A 15326-nucleotide genomic window follows, 5' to 3' on the forward strand; every position below is an offset into this window, starting at 1 on the left:
CTCAACCTCATCCCAAGATTCAACAGTGTTGGCATTACTGGTTAAATATCTAGAAATTCTCTTTGACCCATTTGAACCTCTGGTACACTGATCTCCCCCACCCCCCCCCCCCCCCACCCCCACCCCCACCCCCACCCCTCCCCTCCCCACTGCCTGAACTAGTGCATGACTGAGCTTCTGAGTTCGTTCTGTGGAACCCAGCGGGGAGGGGGAGAAGAATGAAGAATGGCCCGGGAAAAACATCAGATTTATTTTCGCATGAAGTCTGCTGAAACCTTGCACTGTGGTCTTTTTTTGGCAACAAGAAAAATGGGAAAACAAGTCAAAAACCTAAAACAAGGGGCGGCACGGTGGCGCAGCGGGTAGAGCCGCTTCCGTACAGCGCCAGAGAACCGGGTTCGATCCTGACCACGGGTGCTGTCTATGGAGTTTGTACGTTCTCCCCGTGACCTGCACGGGATTTCTCCGGGTGCTCCGGTTTTCTCCCACATTGCAAAGACCTGCAGGTTTGTAGGTTAATTGGCTTCTGTAAATTGTCCCCAGTGTGTAGGATAGAACTAGTGCGTGGGTGACCATTGGTCGGCATGGACGGTGGGCCGAAGGGCCTGTTTCCTTGCTGTATCTATAATCTATCTAAAAAACTATTGAAAGGGGCTGAAGATATATTGCAGCAGAATCAATTCAAGGGTAGTTATGTTGAGTTTGGTCTGTGCCACATGGAGCAATCAGTAATGTTTCCACTCTATAATGTCAACAGGTGGTCAGGATATTGTAAGGCCACAACAATGATGAGACGTTGAATGTAATTGTTACAAGCTGGAAAGACCGGGGAGATTTACGAGGATGTTGCCAGGACTCGAGGGCCTGAACTTTAGGGAGAGGTTGAGCATTTTGGACTTTATTCCTTGGAGCGCAGGAGACTGAGGGGCGATTCAGTTTAGTTTAGTTTAGAAATACAGCGTGGAAACAGGCCCATCGTCCCACCGAGTGATCCCCGTACATTAACACACGAGGGACAACTTACATTTATACCAAGCGTACAAACCCAAGCCAATTAACCAACAAACCTGTACGTCTTTCGAGTGTGGGAGGAAACCGAAGATCTTGGGTGACCTTAGAGAGGTGTATCACATCACGAGGGAAATAGCCAGGTGAATGCACAGAGTCTTTTATACCCAGGGTAGGGGAATCAAGAACCAGAAGACATTGGTTTAAGGTGAGTGGGGAAAGATTTAATAGGAACCTGAGGGGCAACTTTCACAAAGAGGGTGGTGGATGTGTGGAATGGGCTGCCGGAGGAGGTAGTTGAGGAAGGTACTATGTAACATTTAAGAAACATTTAGACAGGTACATGGATAGGACAGGTTTAGAGGGATATGGGCCAAATGCAGGCAGGTGGGACTAGTGTACTGCAATGACATTTAAAAAACATTTGGACCGGTGCATGGATCGGATAGATTTAGCAGGATACGGGCCCACACGCTAGATAGGGCAGCTTGGTTAGACAATAGACAATAGACAATAGAAAATAGGTGCAGGAGAAGGCCATTCGGCCCTTCGAGCCAGCACCGCCATTCAATGTGATCATGGCTGATCATTCTCAATCAGTACCCCGTTCCTGCCTTCTCCCCATACCCCCTGACTCCGCTATCCTTAAGAGCTCTATCTAGCTCTCTCTTGAATGTATTCAGAGAATTGGCCTCCACTGCCCTCTGAGGCGGAGAATTCCACAGATTCACAACTCTCTGACTGAAAAAGTTTTTCCTCATCTCTGTTCTAAATGGCCTACTCCTTATTCTTAAACTGTGGCCCCTGGTTCTGGACCCCCCCCAACATTGGGAACATGTTTCCTGCCTCTAACGTGTCCAACCCCTTAATAATTTTATATGTTTCGATAAGATCCTCTCTCATCCTTCTAAATCCCAGTGTATACAAACCTAGTCGCTCCAGACTTTCAACATATGACAGTCCCGCCATTCCGGGAATTAACCTAGTAAACCTACGCTGCACGCCCTCAAAAGCAAGAATATCCTTCCTCAAATTTGGAGAACAAAACTGCACACAGTACTCCAGGTGCGGTCTCACTAGGGCCCTGTACAACTGCAGAAGGACCTCTTTGCTCCTATATTCAACTCCTCTTGTTATGAAGGCCAACATTCCATTGGCTTTCTTCACTGCCTGCTGTACCTGCATGCTTCCTTTCAGTGACTGATGCACTAAGACACCCAGATCACGTTGTACGTCCCCTTTCCCTAACTTGACACCATTCAGATAATAATCTGCCTTCCTATTCTTACCACCAAAGTGGATAACCTCACACTTATCTACATTAAACTGCATCTGCCATGCATCCGCCCACTCACACAACCTGTCCAAGTCACCCTGCAACTTCCTCACAGTTCACACTGCCACCTAGCTTTGTATCATCGGCAAATTTGCTAATGGTACTTTTAATCCCTTCATCCAAGTCATTGGTGTATATTGTAAATAGCTGCGGTCCCAACACCGAGCCTTGCGGTACCCCACTGGTCACTGCCTGCCATTCTGAAAGGGACCCATTTATCCCCATTCTTTGCTTTCTGTCTGTCAACCAACTTTCTATCCATGTCAGTACCCTACCTCCAATACCATGTGCTCTAATTTTGCCCACCAATCTCCTATGTGGGACCTTGTCGAAGGCTTTCTGAAAGTCGAGGTACACCACATCCACCGGCTCTCCCCTGTCAATTTTCCTAGTTACATCCTCAAAAAATTCCAGTAGATTAGTCAAGCACGATTTCCCCTTCGTAAATCCATGCTGACTCGGAACGATCCTGTTACTGCGATCCAAATGCTCCGCAATTTCGTCTTTTATAATTGACTCCAGCATCTTCCCCACCACTGATGTCAGACTAACTGGTCTATAATTTCCCGTTTTCTCTCTCCCTCCTTTCTTGAAAAGTGGGATAACATTAGCTACCCTCCAATCCACAGGAACTGACCCGGAATCTATAGAACATTGGAAAATAATCCCTAATGCGTCCACAATTTCTAGAGCCACCTCCTTAAGCACCCTGGGATGCAGACCATCAGGCCCTGGGGATTTATCAGCCTTGAGTCCCATCAGTCTACCCAAAACTTTTTCCTGCCTAATGTGGATTTCCTCCAGTTCCTCTGTCACCCTAGGATCTCTGGCCACTAGAACATCTGGGAGATTGTTTGTATCCTCCTTAGTGAAGACAGATCCAAAGTACCGGTTCAACTCATCTGCCATTTCCTTGTTGCCCATAATAAATTCCCCTGCTACTGTCTTCAAGGGACCCACATTTGCCTTGACTATTTTTTTCCTCTTCACATACCTAAAAAAGCTTTTGCTATCCTCCTTTATATTATTGGCTAGTTTACCCTCGTACCTCATCTTTTCTCCCCGTATTGCCTTTTTAGTTAACTTTTGTTGCTCTTTAAAAGAGTCCCAATCCTCTGGCTTCCCACTCTTCTTTGCTATGTTATACTTCTTCCCTTTTATTTTTATGTTGTCCTTGACTTCCCTTGTCAGCCACGGGTGCCTCTTACTCCCCTTAGAATCTTTCCTCCTCTTTGGGATAAATTGATCCTGCAACTTCTGCATTATTCCCAGGAATACCTGCCATCGCTGTTCCACAGTCTTCCCTGCTAGGGCCTCCTTCCAGTCAATTTTGGCCAGCTCCTGCCTCATGCCTCTGTAATCCCCTTTGCTATACTGTAATACTGACACCTCCGATTTTCCCTTCTCCCTCTCAATTTGTAGAGTAAAACTTATCATATTGTGTTCACTGCCTCCTAATGGCTCTTTTACCTCAAGTCCCCTTATCAGGTCAGGTTCATTACATAACACTAAATCCAGAATTGCCTTCTCCCTGGTAGGCTCCAGTACAAGCTGTTCTAAGAATCGGAGGCACTCCACAAACTCTCTTTCCTGGGGTCCATTACCAACCTGATTTTCCCAGTCTACCTGCATGTTGAAATCTCCCATGATCACCGTAGCATTACATTTGCGACATGCCAATTTTAGCTCCTGATTCAACTTGCAGGGCAGCTTGGTTAACATGGATAATTTGGGCAGAAGGGCCTGTTTCCATGCTCTATGGCTCTATCAAAATATGACTGTGTGCTTCCCCTCCCCAAGCTCACTGGCTCCATCGCAAATTTCACCAAAAATAATTTTTTTCTTAAAGAAAGCCATGAATCGAATGTTATATACTTTTTCTATTAGCGGACAGGTGAATTTTCATTTAATTGCATTAATCTGGTTTCCACCAGCTGACAGTGTTATTTCAGTCTCTTCCAATTCAATTAGTTTAGTTTATAGTCACGTGTACCGAGGTACAGTGAGCAGCTTTTGTAACGTGCCTTCCAGTCAGCAGAAAGACAATACATGATTACAATCGATCCATTTACGTGTATACCATGATAAGGGAATAATGAATAATATTTATTAATGAATAATAATAAGGGAATAATATTTAAGAATAAGGGGTAGGCCATTTAGAACGGAGATGAGGAAAAACTTTTTCAGTCAGAGAGTTGTGAATCTGTGGAATTCTCTGCCTCAGAAGGCAGTGGAGGCCAATTCTCTGAATGCATTCAAGAGAGAGCTAGATAGAGCTCTTAAGGATAGCGGAGTCAGGGGGTATGGGGAGAAGGCAGGAACAAGGTTTACTGATTGAGAATGATCAGCCATGATCACATTGAATGGCAGTGCTGGCTCGAAGGGCCGAATGGCCTACTCCTGCACCTATTGTCTATTGTCTAATGTTTAGTGCAAGATAAAGCCAGCAAAGTCCATTCAAGGATAGTCCGAGGGTCTCCAAAGAGGTAGATAGTAGTTCAGATCTGCTCTCTGGTTGTGGTAGGATGATTCAGTTGCCTGATGAAGAGCTGGGAAGAAAGTGTCCCTCAATCTGGAGGTGTGCGTTTGCACACTTCTGCACACCCAGCCTGATGGGAGAGGGGCGAAGAGGGAGTGGCCAAGGTGCGACTGGTCCTTGATGATGCTGCTGGCCTTGCCGAGGCAGCGCGAGGTGTAGATGGAGTCAATGGAAGGGAGGTTGGTTTGCGTGATGGTCTGGGCTGCGTCCACAATCCGCTGCAATTCCTCGCGGTCTTGGATGGAGCCGTTCCCAAACCAGGCCTGCATATCCCATCAATAGTTTGTGGAGTGGGTTGAGTGTGGGACAAGGAGCTGGGCAGCTGGTGTACTAAGGTCCACAAAACCTCCATCCTATGTGATCGTGGCACCCCAGGCTCGCTGGCAATAGTTTTTCAAGGTAATGACAACACTGTTGTATCCCATTTTGCTCACTGTTGCTTTTAATCTTTTGCAACATGCTTGAACTGTGCATGTGGCCACACACAAAAAAAAAAAAAAAACCCTCAGAGTCACCGAGATGCTGTTCACTGTAATTCTTCACCAGGTGATTAATCTTATATTGGTTTCTCAATTTCTCAGACAACCTTTCATCAGGTCTCACTTTTTTTTTTTCTTTAGGTTCTGTGAGGTTCTGATAACACCAGGTCTCTTACCACACTCCCCACCCACCCACCCACCCACCCCCCAGACAAAAAGTAAAACAAAAGAATAACATTCCTTTAAATTTCACGCCATACACACTGAAATTTATTTTTCTAACTCAAAACCATTGAGAAGCTGCAATAAATGATACGCCGGTCAACTGATTCCTGAAGAATTAAGGTGAAGAGCATTTTACTTTTTGTTCCGTTGTTTGTTTGTATCTAACTTTACACTCAGTGACTCGATTCTGCCTGCCTTGTCTTGCTCCCAGTCCCTGAGTTTCTCTTAGTCATCTTAAGTGTAGTTTTGTTGCAGTCATGGCTGACATTACATTAATGCCATCCCTCTCTCTCTCTCTCTCTCTCCCACTCTCTTTCTCTCTCTCCCATCTCAACCGTTATTCCTATTCCATTTCTCCAAGGTTTCGTTGCCTGGCTGCATGTGAAATCTTATGGCTCTGTGCTTCCTTTTGCACCGGAGTGAGGGGGCGATGGAAATTGGGGAAGGGGGAAGGGTCTTGGGAGAGGGGTTGCGATGGCAATGCAGATAACGGGGGTGCTTCCCGAGTCTATAAAGAGTGCAGATGGCATCCTGGTCAGTGTCAAACTGAAGCATGTTACAGCTGCCTTCTGAACTGGGACAAACCCACCTCTTTGTAATCACTCCAAGATGTCTACTTTCAATATGAGATGGCAGGAATTAAAATTCTCCTTATGTTTTGCTAACTGTGTTCACTTGTTGCTGATGCATGGATGAAATTCAACAGAATTCACATGACAAACTTGATCATATTGGAGTTGATTACCAGAATTTATAATGCACATCACGGTGCGCCAAAATTATAACAGTCCTCAATTTTACTTCGTATCAACGCCGAATCTTGCTGCTTTGAGTTAGTTTCACTAAAGCATGCCCCGTGCACAACTTTAAAAGCTTTATGCGATAAAATTGCAACAAAAACATGTCATCGCTATCGTTTTATTTAACCTTTTTTTCTTTTCTTTTTTGGTTGTAGCACCATAAATAATTGCATCGGTGAACCGCCTGCAGAAATGTGATTAGTGCAGGCTTTGAGCCCTGTTCGCATTTAGATGGTGCAGTTCTACATAGAGCAAATAGAATGTCACTTGTGCTCACAAGTCATTCAGCTTGATGTCCGCTGAGTGACGATTTAGGCATTTGTTTTATGAGAAAACGTAGGATTTATTTAGGTTATATTTATAATGCAATCATTCTGGGACGAGAGACTAGAGAAATCTCCGGAAGACACTCACACGGCAATCGAACCCTCTGAGAAACTCCCACCAGGTGCCGACCAACCGTGGACAACCTGGCGCAGTCTCAACAGACTGCAGGCAGGCGTGGGGAGGAGCAAATGGAACATGCTGAAGTGGGGATACACTGAAGATGAGGCAGACTGCGAGTGTGGACTGTGGAACATCTCCTGAGCTGTGACATGCTGCATGACACACGCACTGTAAAGGATCTCACAGAGGCCAACCACGTGGCACTAGAATTTGCTCACTATTGGCAAACATTTGTGTGATGACACAAATCTTTTTAAAATGTAATGATTTAAAGTCGCATCTTAAATTTCCGAAGGTGTTTCTTACTTTCTTATCGAGTCACAGTTGTTATTGTAGATTCCCTCGTGCATTCTCGCACTTAAAAGTGTGTTGCATATCACACCTTCAACATTTTGTTAGGCAAAGCAGGAAGATCTAAGAAACAGTTGTACAGGTACAAGGATAGGACAGGTTTGGAGGAAGGTGGGACTCGTGTAGCTGGGACACGTTGGCCAGGGTGGGCAAGTTGGGCCGAAGGGCCTGCTTCCACACTGTATGACTCTGTGCCTCCATCTTTTATTTGCCACTCCATCTAATTATAACTCTTTTTCATTTAATAAGAGATTAAATTCTAAACTTCTAGAGAATCGGCATGATTTTTTGCACATCACGTTAGATGGTTGGGGGGCATCATGTTCTAATTGGCATTTAAAATTCAGCACTTTGCAAGTTTTTTTCTATTACTGCTGTTATGATATTCAGTGGTTCAACGTTGGAGTTTCCACAGCACCTTCTGCAACGTTGATTCTTTTCTGGTGTGCGATTCATCCACGTCCAGTGAGCTTTTCCACCGGATATTGGAAGCTGCTCAACCATTGCAGTTACAGTGGCAAAGTCTGAAGCTGTTTCTGCTCCATGTCCATGCAAGAATAGTTCATAAGTTCATGAGTACATAAGTTGTCGGGGCAGAATTAGGCCATTCGGCCCATCAAGTCTACCCTGCCATTCAATCATGGCTGCTCTGTCTTTCCCTCTCGGCCCCATTCTCCTGCCTTCTCCCCATAGCCCCTGACACCCGTACTAATCAAGAATCTCTGCCTTATAAAGATGATCTTTCTCCCACAGCTACTATACTTATTTCAAGCAATTCCGATCTATCTTCCAAAAATGTTTTTTTTTTAATTGATTCAATTGTTACTAATTTTATTTGGGATTACAAGACTCATAGAATAAATAAAATACATCTATGTAAGTCTAAAACTAATGGAGGAATTGCCTTACCTAACTTATTTTATTATTGGGCGGTTAATATTAAAAATATAACCTGCTGGTTGGATGATACTGATCAACAACCGGATTGGTTAAAGATGGAGAAAGAGGATTGTTTACCATTTGATATTGGTGCGATCCTCTTAGCTCCAATAAATTTAAATTAAAAAACATATGGAGGTAATCCCATTATACACAGTGTTATCCGTACCTGGATAATCTTACTTTAAAATTGAGTAAATTATCTGCTTTCCTTCCTATTGCGAATAACCCTTCTTTTAAACCGTCTGTCTTAGATAGAGGATTTGCTCAATGGAAAAGTTATGGAATTAAAAGGGTGGGAGATCTTTATCATAAGGGAACTTTTCTTTCTTTTCAGGATTTACAGCAGAAGTACGGATTACATGTTAATAATTATTTTAGATATTTACAACTTAGAGATTATATAAAATTATACATGCAAGAATATAAGTTTAGAGGTCCAGAAACTCTTGATGTATGCCTGAATCGACATTATAATTCAAATAAATTAATATCCTTTATTTATAATACTCTCCTAGACACTGACATTCCGTCATCAGAATCTTATAGACGAGCATGGGAGGACGAATTGAATCAACTCATAATGCAAGATATATGGGATGAAAGTTTACAACATATACACCAATGTTCATTAAATACTAGACATTCCTTAATACAATTTAAAATAATACATAGATTACATTATTCGAAGACAAAATTAAATAGGATTTTTCCTAGTATCTCTCCTATTTGTGATAAATGTCAATTTCAAGAAGTTAATTTAACTCATATTTTCGTAACTTGTATAAAAATGCAAAATTTCTGGTTGGAGATTTTTTAAATAGTTTCTAAAGTTATCAACAAGCAATTGGATATGGATCCAAAATTAATCATATTAGGATTATCAGAACATACTACAAACTTTACAACAAGTCAGGTACATTTTCTTGATTACAGTTTAATAACTGCGAAAAAATTAATACTTAAATTTTGGAAAAAACCAATAACCCCCACAATTAAAATGTGGACTATGGAAATGACAGAGACCCTGCATTTGGAAAAAATAAGATTTGCCTTAATTGACAAACCTGAGTTATTTTTTAAAATATGGTCTCCATTTATTGAATTTTTAGAAAAGTAAATGGGTTTGGCACAGGACTAAAATAAAAATTAAAAATTAAAAGTTGAAACTTGAGTTAAGGGTTGGATGTACAACTGTGGTTATTGTCTCCCGGATCTACCCCCTTTAATTTTTATAGTTATATCTTTTTTTTAAATTCTCTTATTCTCTCTTTCCAATAGTTTATAGTTTTTTTTTCTTTCTTCTTTATTTTTTATTTTCTCTCTTTAAAAATTTAAAAATTGAAGCTATGTAAGAACTTTGTAACAAATTTGTCTTTTATTTCTATTTGTACATATGCTTTTCAAAAATAAAAATATTTTTTTTTAAATTAAAAAAAAAGAATCTCTGCCTTACAAAAAATATCCACTGACCTGGCCTCTACAGCCCGCTGCGGCAATGAATCCCACAGGTTCACCAACCTCTGACTAAAGAAATTCCTCCCCATCTCCTTTCTAAAGGTACGTCCTGAGCCTATGGTCTCTGGTCCTAGACTCTCCCACTAGTGGAAACATCCGCTCTATCCAGGCCTTTCACTATTCGGTAAGTTTCAATGAGGTCCCCCCTCATTCCTCTAAACTCCAGCGAGTACAGGCCCAGTGCCGACAGACGCTCATCATATGTTAACCCACTCATCCCTGGGGTCATTCTGGTAAATCATCCCTGGGTAAATAATCCCATCTGAAGTTTCAGTCAGGAGATAAGTGCGCACTAATTGGACCGCTGAAATGAATCCCCACATTGGACTCTGATGTGGATCCCCACTGATTGATAAAGTTACCATGTCCACAGTGAGCCGTCGGCTTGATCGACCGCCCTTGGGATATTGGGATTTTCAATCTGAAGGGCATTTGGTTTGAACGTTCAAATGTGATTAGCTTGCCAGCTTTCTCCGTGTGCGCGTTGACAAAAAAAACAAAAGGTCACCTTGGTGTCCAAGCGACTGTCCCAACGTAGGCAGCGCCTTCAGTGAGAATGAGCAGAGTAAGCTCCAAAAGACCCCTTTACAGTTCGTGCTGGGAAAAAACTGCAGATGCTGGTTAAGTAGCCTCGACTTAGGGTGCAAGTTAAATCAGGAGATAAAATTGGCGTGTCAAAAATGTAATGCTACGGTGGTTATGGGAGATTTCAACATGCAGGTAGACTGGGAAAATCAGGTTGGAAATGGACCCCAGGAAAGAGAGTTTGTAGAGTGCCTTCGAGATGGATTCTTAGAACAGCTTGTACTGGAGCCTACCAGGGAGAAGGCAATTCTGGATTTAGTGTTGTGTAATGATCCTGATCTGGTAAGGGGACTAGAGGTAAAAGAGCCATTAGGAGGCAGTGATCACAACATGATAAGTTTTACTCTGCAAATGGAAAGGCAGAAGGGAAAATCGGAAGTGTCGGTATTGCAGTATAGCAAAGGGGATTACAGAGGCATGAGGCGGGAGCTGGCCAAAATTGATTGGAAGGAGGCCCTAGCAGGGAAGACGGTAGAACAGCAATGGCAGGTATTCCTGGGAATAATGCAGAGGTTGCAGGATCAATTTATTCCAAAGAGGTGGAAAGACTCTAAGGGGAGTAAGAGACACCTGTGGCTGACAAGGGAAGTCAGGGACAGCATAAAAATTAAGGAGAGGAAGTATAACATAGCAAAGAAGAGTGGGAAGACAGAGGATTGGGACTCTTTTAAAGAGCAACAAAAGTTAACTAAAAAGGCAATACGAGGAGAAAAGATGAGGTACGAGGGTAAACTAGCCAATAATATAAAGGAGGATAGCAAAAGTTTTTTTAGGTACGTGAAGAGGAAAAAAATAGTCAAGGCAAATGTGGGTCCCTTGAAGACAGAAGCAGGGGAATTTATTATGGGGAACAAAGAAATGGCAGACGAGTTAAACCGTTACTTTGGATCTGTCTTCACTGAGGAAGATACACACAATCTCCCAAATGTTCTAGGGGCTGGAGAACCTAGGGTGATGGAGGAACTGAAGGAAATCCACATTAGGCAGGAAATGGTTTTGGGTAGACTGATGGGACTGAAGGCTGATAAATCCCCAGGGCCTGATGGTCTGCATCCCAGAGTACTTAAGGAGGTGGCTCTAGAAATAGTGGAAGCATTGGAGATCATTTTTCAATGTTCTATAGATTCAGGATCAGTTCCTGTGGATTGGAGAATAGCAAATGTTATCCCACTTTTTAAGAAAGGAGGGAGAGAGAAAACGGGTAATTATAGACCAGTTAGTCTGACATCAGTGGTGGGGAAAATGCTGGAGTCAATTATAAAAGACGAAATTGCTGAGCATTTGGATAGCAGTAACGGGATCGTTCCGAGTCAGCATGGATTTACGAAGGGGAAATCATGCTTGACAAATCTACTGGAATTTTTTGAGGATGTAACTAGGAAAATTGACAAGGGAGAGTCAGTGGATGTGGTGTACCTCGACTTTCAGAAAGCCTTCGACAAGGTCCCACATAGGAGATTAGTGGGCAAAATTAGGGCACATGGTATTGGGGGTAGGGTACTGACATGGATAGAAAATTGGTTAACAGACAGAAAGCAAAGAGTGGGGATAAATGGGTCCCTTTCGGAATGGCAGGCAGTGACCAGTGGGGTACCGCAAGGTTCGGTGCTGGGACCCCAGCTATTTACGATATACATTAATGACTTAGACGAAGGGATTAAAAGTACCATTAGCAAATTTGCAGATGATACTAAGTTGGGGGGTAGTGTGAATTGTGAGGAAGATGCAATAAGGCTGCAGGGTGACCTGGACAGGTTGTGTGAGTGGGCGGATACATGGCAGATGCAGTTTAATGTAGATAAGTGTGAGGTTATTCACTTTGGAAGTAAGAATAGAAAGGCAGATTATTATCTGAATGGTGTCAAGTTAGGAGGAGGGGGAGTTCAACGAGATCTGGGTGTCCTAGTGCATCAGTCAATGAAAGGAAGCATGCAGGTTCAGCAGGCAGTGAAGAAAGCCAATGGAATGTTGGCCTTCGTAACAAGAGGAGTTGAGTATAGGAGCAAAGAGGTCCTTCTACAGTTGTACCGGGCCCTGGTGAGACCGCACCTGGAGTACTGTGTGCAGTTTTGGTCTCCAAATTTGAGGAAGGATATTCTTGCTATGGAGGGCGTGCAGCGTAGGTTCACTAGATTAATTCCCGGAATGGCGGGACTGTCGTATGTTGAAAGGCTGGAGCGATTGGGCTTGTATACACTGGAATTTAGAAGGATGAGGGGGGATCTTATTGAAACATATAAGATAATTAGGGGATTGGACACATTAGAGGCAGATAACATGTTCCCAATGTTGGGGGAGTCCAGAACAAGGGGCCACAGTTTGAGAATAAGGGGTAGGCCATTTAGAACGGAGATGAGGAAGAACTTTTTCAGTCAGAGGGTGGTGAAGGTGTGGAATTCTCTGCCTCAGAAGGCAGTGGAGGCCAGTTCGTTGGATGCTTTCAAGAGAGAGCTGGATAGAGCTCTTAAGGATAGCGGAGTGAGGGGGTATGGGGAGAAGGCAGGAACGGGGTACTGATTGATAGTGATCAGCCATGATCGCATTGAATGGCGGTGCTGGCTCGAAGGGCTGAATGGCCTACTCCTGCACCTATTGTCTATTGTCTATTGTCTATTGTCTAAAATCGAAGGTAGATACAAAATGCTGGAGCAACTCAGCGGGTCAGGCAGCATCTCGGGAGAGAAGGAATGGGTGACCCGAAACGTCACCCATTCCTTCTCTCCCGAGATGCTGCCTGACCCGCTGAGTTGCTCCAGCATTTTGTGGCTACCTTTACAGTTTGTATCAGGTAGTCAGCAGATTGAACACAAAGTGCCAGGAGTAACTCAGCAGGTTAGGCAGCATCTCTGGAGGACCTGGGCAGGCGATGTTTCAGAAACATCGTCCATTCTTGTCCTCCAGAGACGCTGCCTGACCCACTCAGTTACTGCAGCACATTGTGCCTCTTTTTTTTTTAAACGAGCATCTGCAGTTGCTTGAGTCAAGTCAAGAGATTGGAATAAGGAACAACAGCCATGACCCATTGTACTGTCTCTTCCTCCTAAGTCCAGGGATCGGAGATTGCAGTAACATTACTGACCCAGTAGCGATCAGCTAACTGGCCCTATGTCCCCTTGGCTCTATCTATACAAAACCCAGGCCTGGGTTGAGTGGATGTGGAGATGATGTTCCCACTAGTGGGAGAGTCTAGGTCATAGCTCAGAATTACATGACGTTCCTTTAGGAAGGAGATGAGGAGGAATTTCTTTAGTCAGAGGGTGGCTAATCTGTGGAATTAATTGCCACAGAAGGCTGTGGAGGCCGTCAATGGATATTTTAAGACAGATTCTTGATTAGTAGGAGTGTCGAGGGTTATGGGGAGAAGGTAGGGGGGGAATGGGGTTAGGAGGGAGAGATAGAGAGAGATTGAATGGCAAAGTAAACTCGATGGGCCGAATGGCCTAATTCTGCTCATATCATTTATGGACTTATGAACTGTCTACCAGAAAACTTCACAATGGATCAACTTTGTGATTCCACTAGCTGGGAAAAGATTGGGCATTGTCCACTCTCCACCCCCCCCCCCCCCCTTTTGTGACTCTGAATGTATGGAAGAGGGGGCAAGTGTGGACCATGTGGGATAGAAACAGGGAGATCTAATCAGAATACTTACCGTAGTACTGATATCTCAAGACTCCAAGATAACACCCATGGCTCCAGGCTCTTGGGCAAAAGAAAGCCACCAGTCGCAAAATCTGCCTCCAGCCTCCTCCTCCAAGGTTGGGGCTCCAATGGCTAAAGGTACAATAGCTTATGTTCACAAGTTATAGGAGTAGAATTAGGCCATTCGGCCCATCGAGTCCACTCCGCCATTCGAACATGGCTGATCTCTGCCTCCTGATCCCATTTTCCTGCCTTCTCCCCGTCACCCTTGACACCCAGTTCTAATCAGGAATTTGTCGATCTCTGCCTTAACAATAGCCACTGGCTTGGCCTCCACAGCCCTCTGTGGCAACGTGTTCCACAGATTAACGTCTTGTTGCGTAGAAAAACAAAAGAAGTTGGAACATTTCTCCGACCACACTGAGTTTTAAAGCAACTTGGCTCGATTCCAGACCTATGATTATTTTGGAGTTTTTTTTAATATACTGGAGAAATTGTGGACACGGTGAACCTTTCTCCTAAAGTGGCACAGGTGCCGATACAGATACCAAGCAGCCAGTGAAACCATGCCTTTCAGGGGGGGGTAAAAAAACAAAACACTTTTAAACGGCCTGTCAACTTTTCTGTCTCTTCTGCCCTAGATCCCAGTGAGTTGTTGGACATGCAGGGGTACAGCGGCTCCCAATTTCCATGGCAGCTGGGAGATCTGTGCGGCCAAGGCTCCTCCTGCCTCTACTGTTCCACCAGCGGGTCTCCTTACGACGTGCCCATCTGCTGCTCGTGTGGCAAGGACAGGTGAGGAGAACAGGTCCACGGCACCGCCCGCGAAACACTGACACGTGCTCGGTTAGAGGCCAAGAGGTCATAAGCCACAGGAGCAGATTTAGGCCATTCGGCCCATCAGGTCTAATCCGCCGTTCAATCGTGGCTGATCTATCTCTCCCTCCTGACCCCCCATTCTCCTGCCTCCTCCCCTGTCTCTTGGATAGAGCTTTAGGGGCTAGTGGAATCAAGGGATATGGGGAGAAGGCAGGCACAGGTGACTGATTGTAGATATAATATAAGAAAATAACTGCAGGTGTTGGTACAAATCGAAGGTATTTATTCACAAAATGCTGGAGTAACTCAGCGGGTCAGGCAGCACCTCGGGAGAGAAGGAATGGGTGACGTTTCGGGTCGAGACCCTTCTTCTGACCCCTTGTACTGGACTTCCCCAACATCGGGAACAATCTCCCTGCTCCTATACTCAAATCTCCTCGCTATGAATGCCAACATACCATTCGCTTTCTTCACTGCCTGCTGCACCTGCATGCCTACTTTCAATGACTGGTGTACTACGACACCCAGGTCTCGTTGCATCTCCCCTTTTCCTAATCAGCCACCATTCAGATAATAGTCTGCTTTCCTGTTCTTACCACCAAAGTGGATAACTATTATACAATTATATTACAATC

The 15326-nt window shown here is 44.1% G+C and overlaps 1 protein-coding gene across 6 annotated transcripts in view; it reads left to right on the top strand.

The window, feature by feature from the left end:
- sgsm2 (small G protein signaling modulator 2) overlaps positions 1 to 15326 on the top strand; it is a 220574-nt gene that overhangs the window by 171360 nt on the left and 33888 nt on the right. For all 6 annotated transcript variants that reach the window (XM_078422583.1, XM_078422578.1, XM_078422577.1 and 3 more), the window contains one exon: positions 14514 to 14667. In XM_078422583.1, the coding sequence (XP_078278709.1) occupies positions 14514 to 14667 (154 nt within the window). The remainder of the gene's footprint in view (positions 1 to 14513; positions 14668 to 15326) is intronic.

The sequence above is a fragment of the Rhinoraja longicauda genome, chromosome 26, assembly GCF_053455715.1.
Source record: "Rhinoraja longicauda isolate Sanriku21f chromosome 26, sRhiLon1.1, whole genome shotgun sequence".
NCBI lineage: Eukaryota > Metazoa > Chordata > Chondrichthyes > Rajiformes > Arhynchobatidae > Rhinoraja > Rhinoraja longicauda.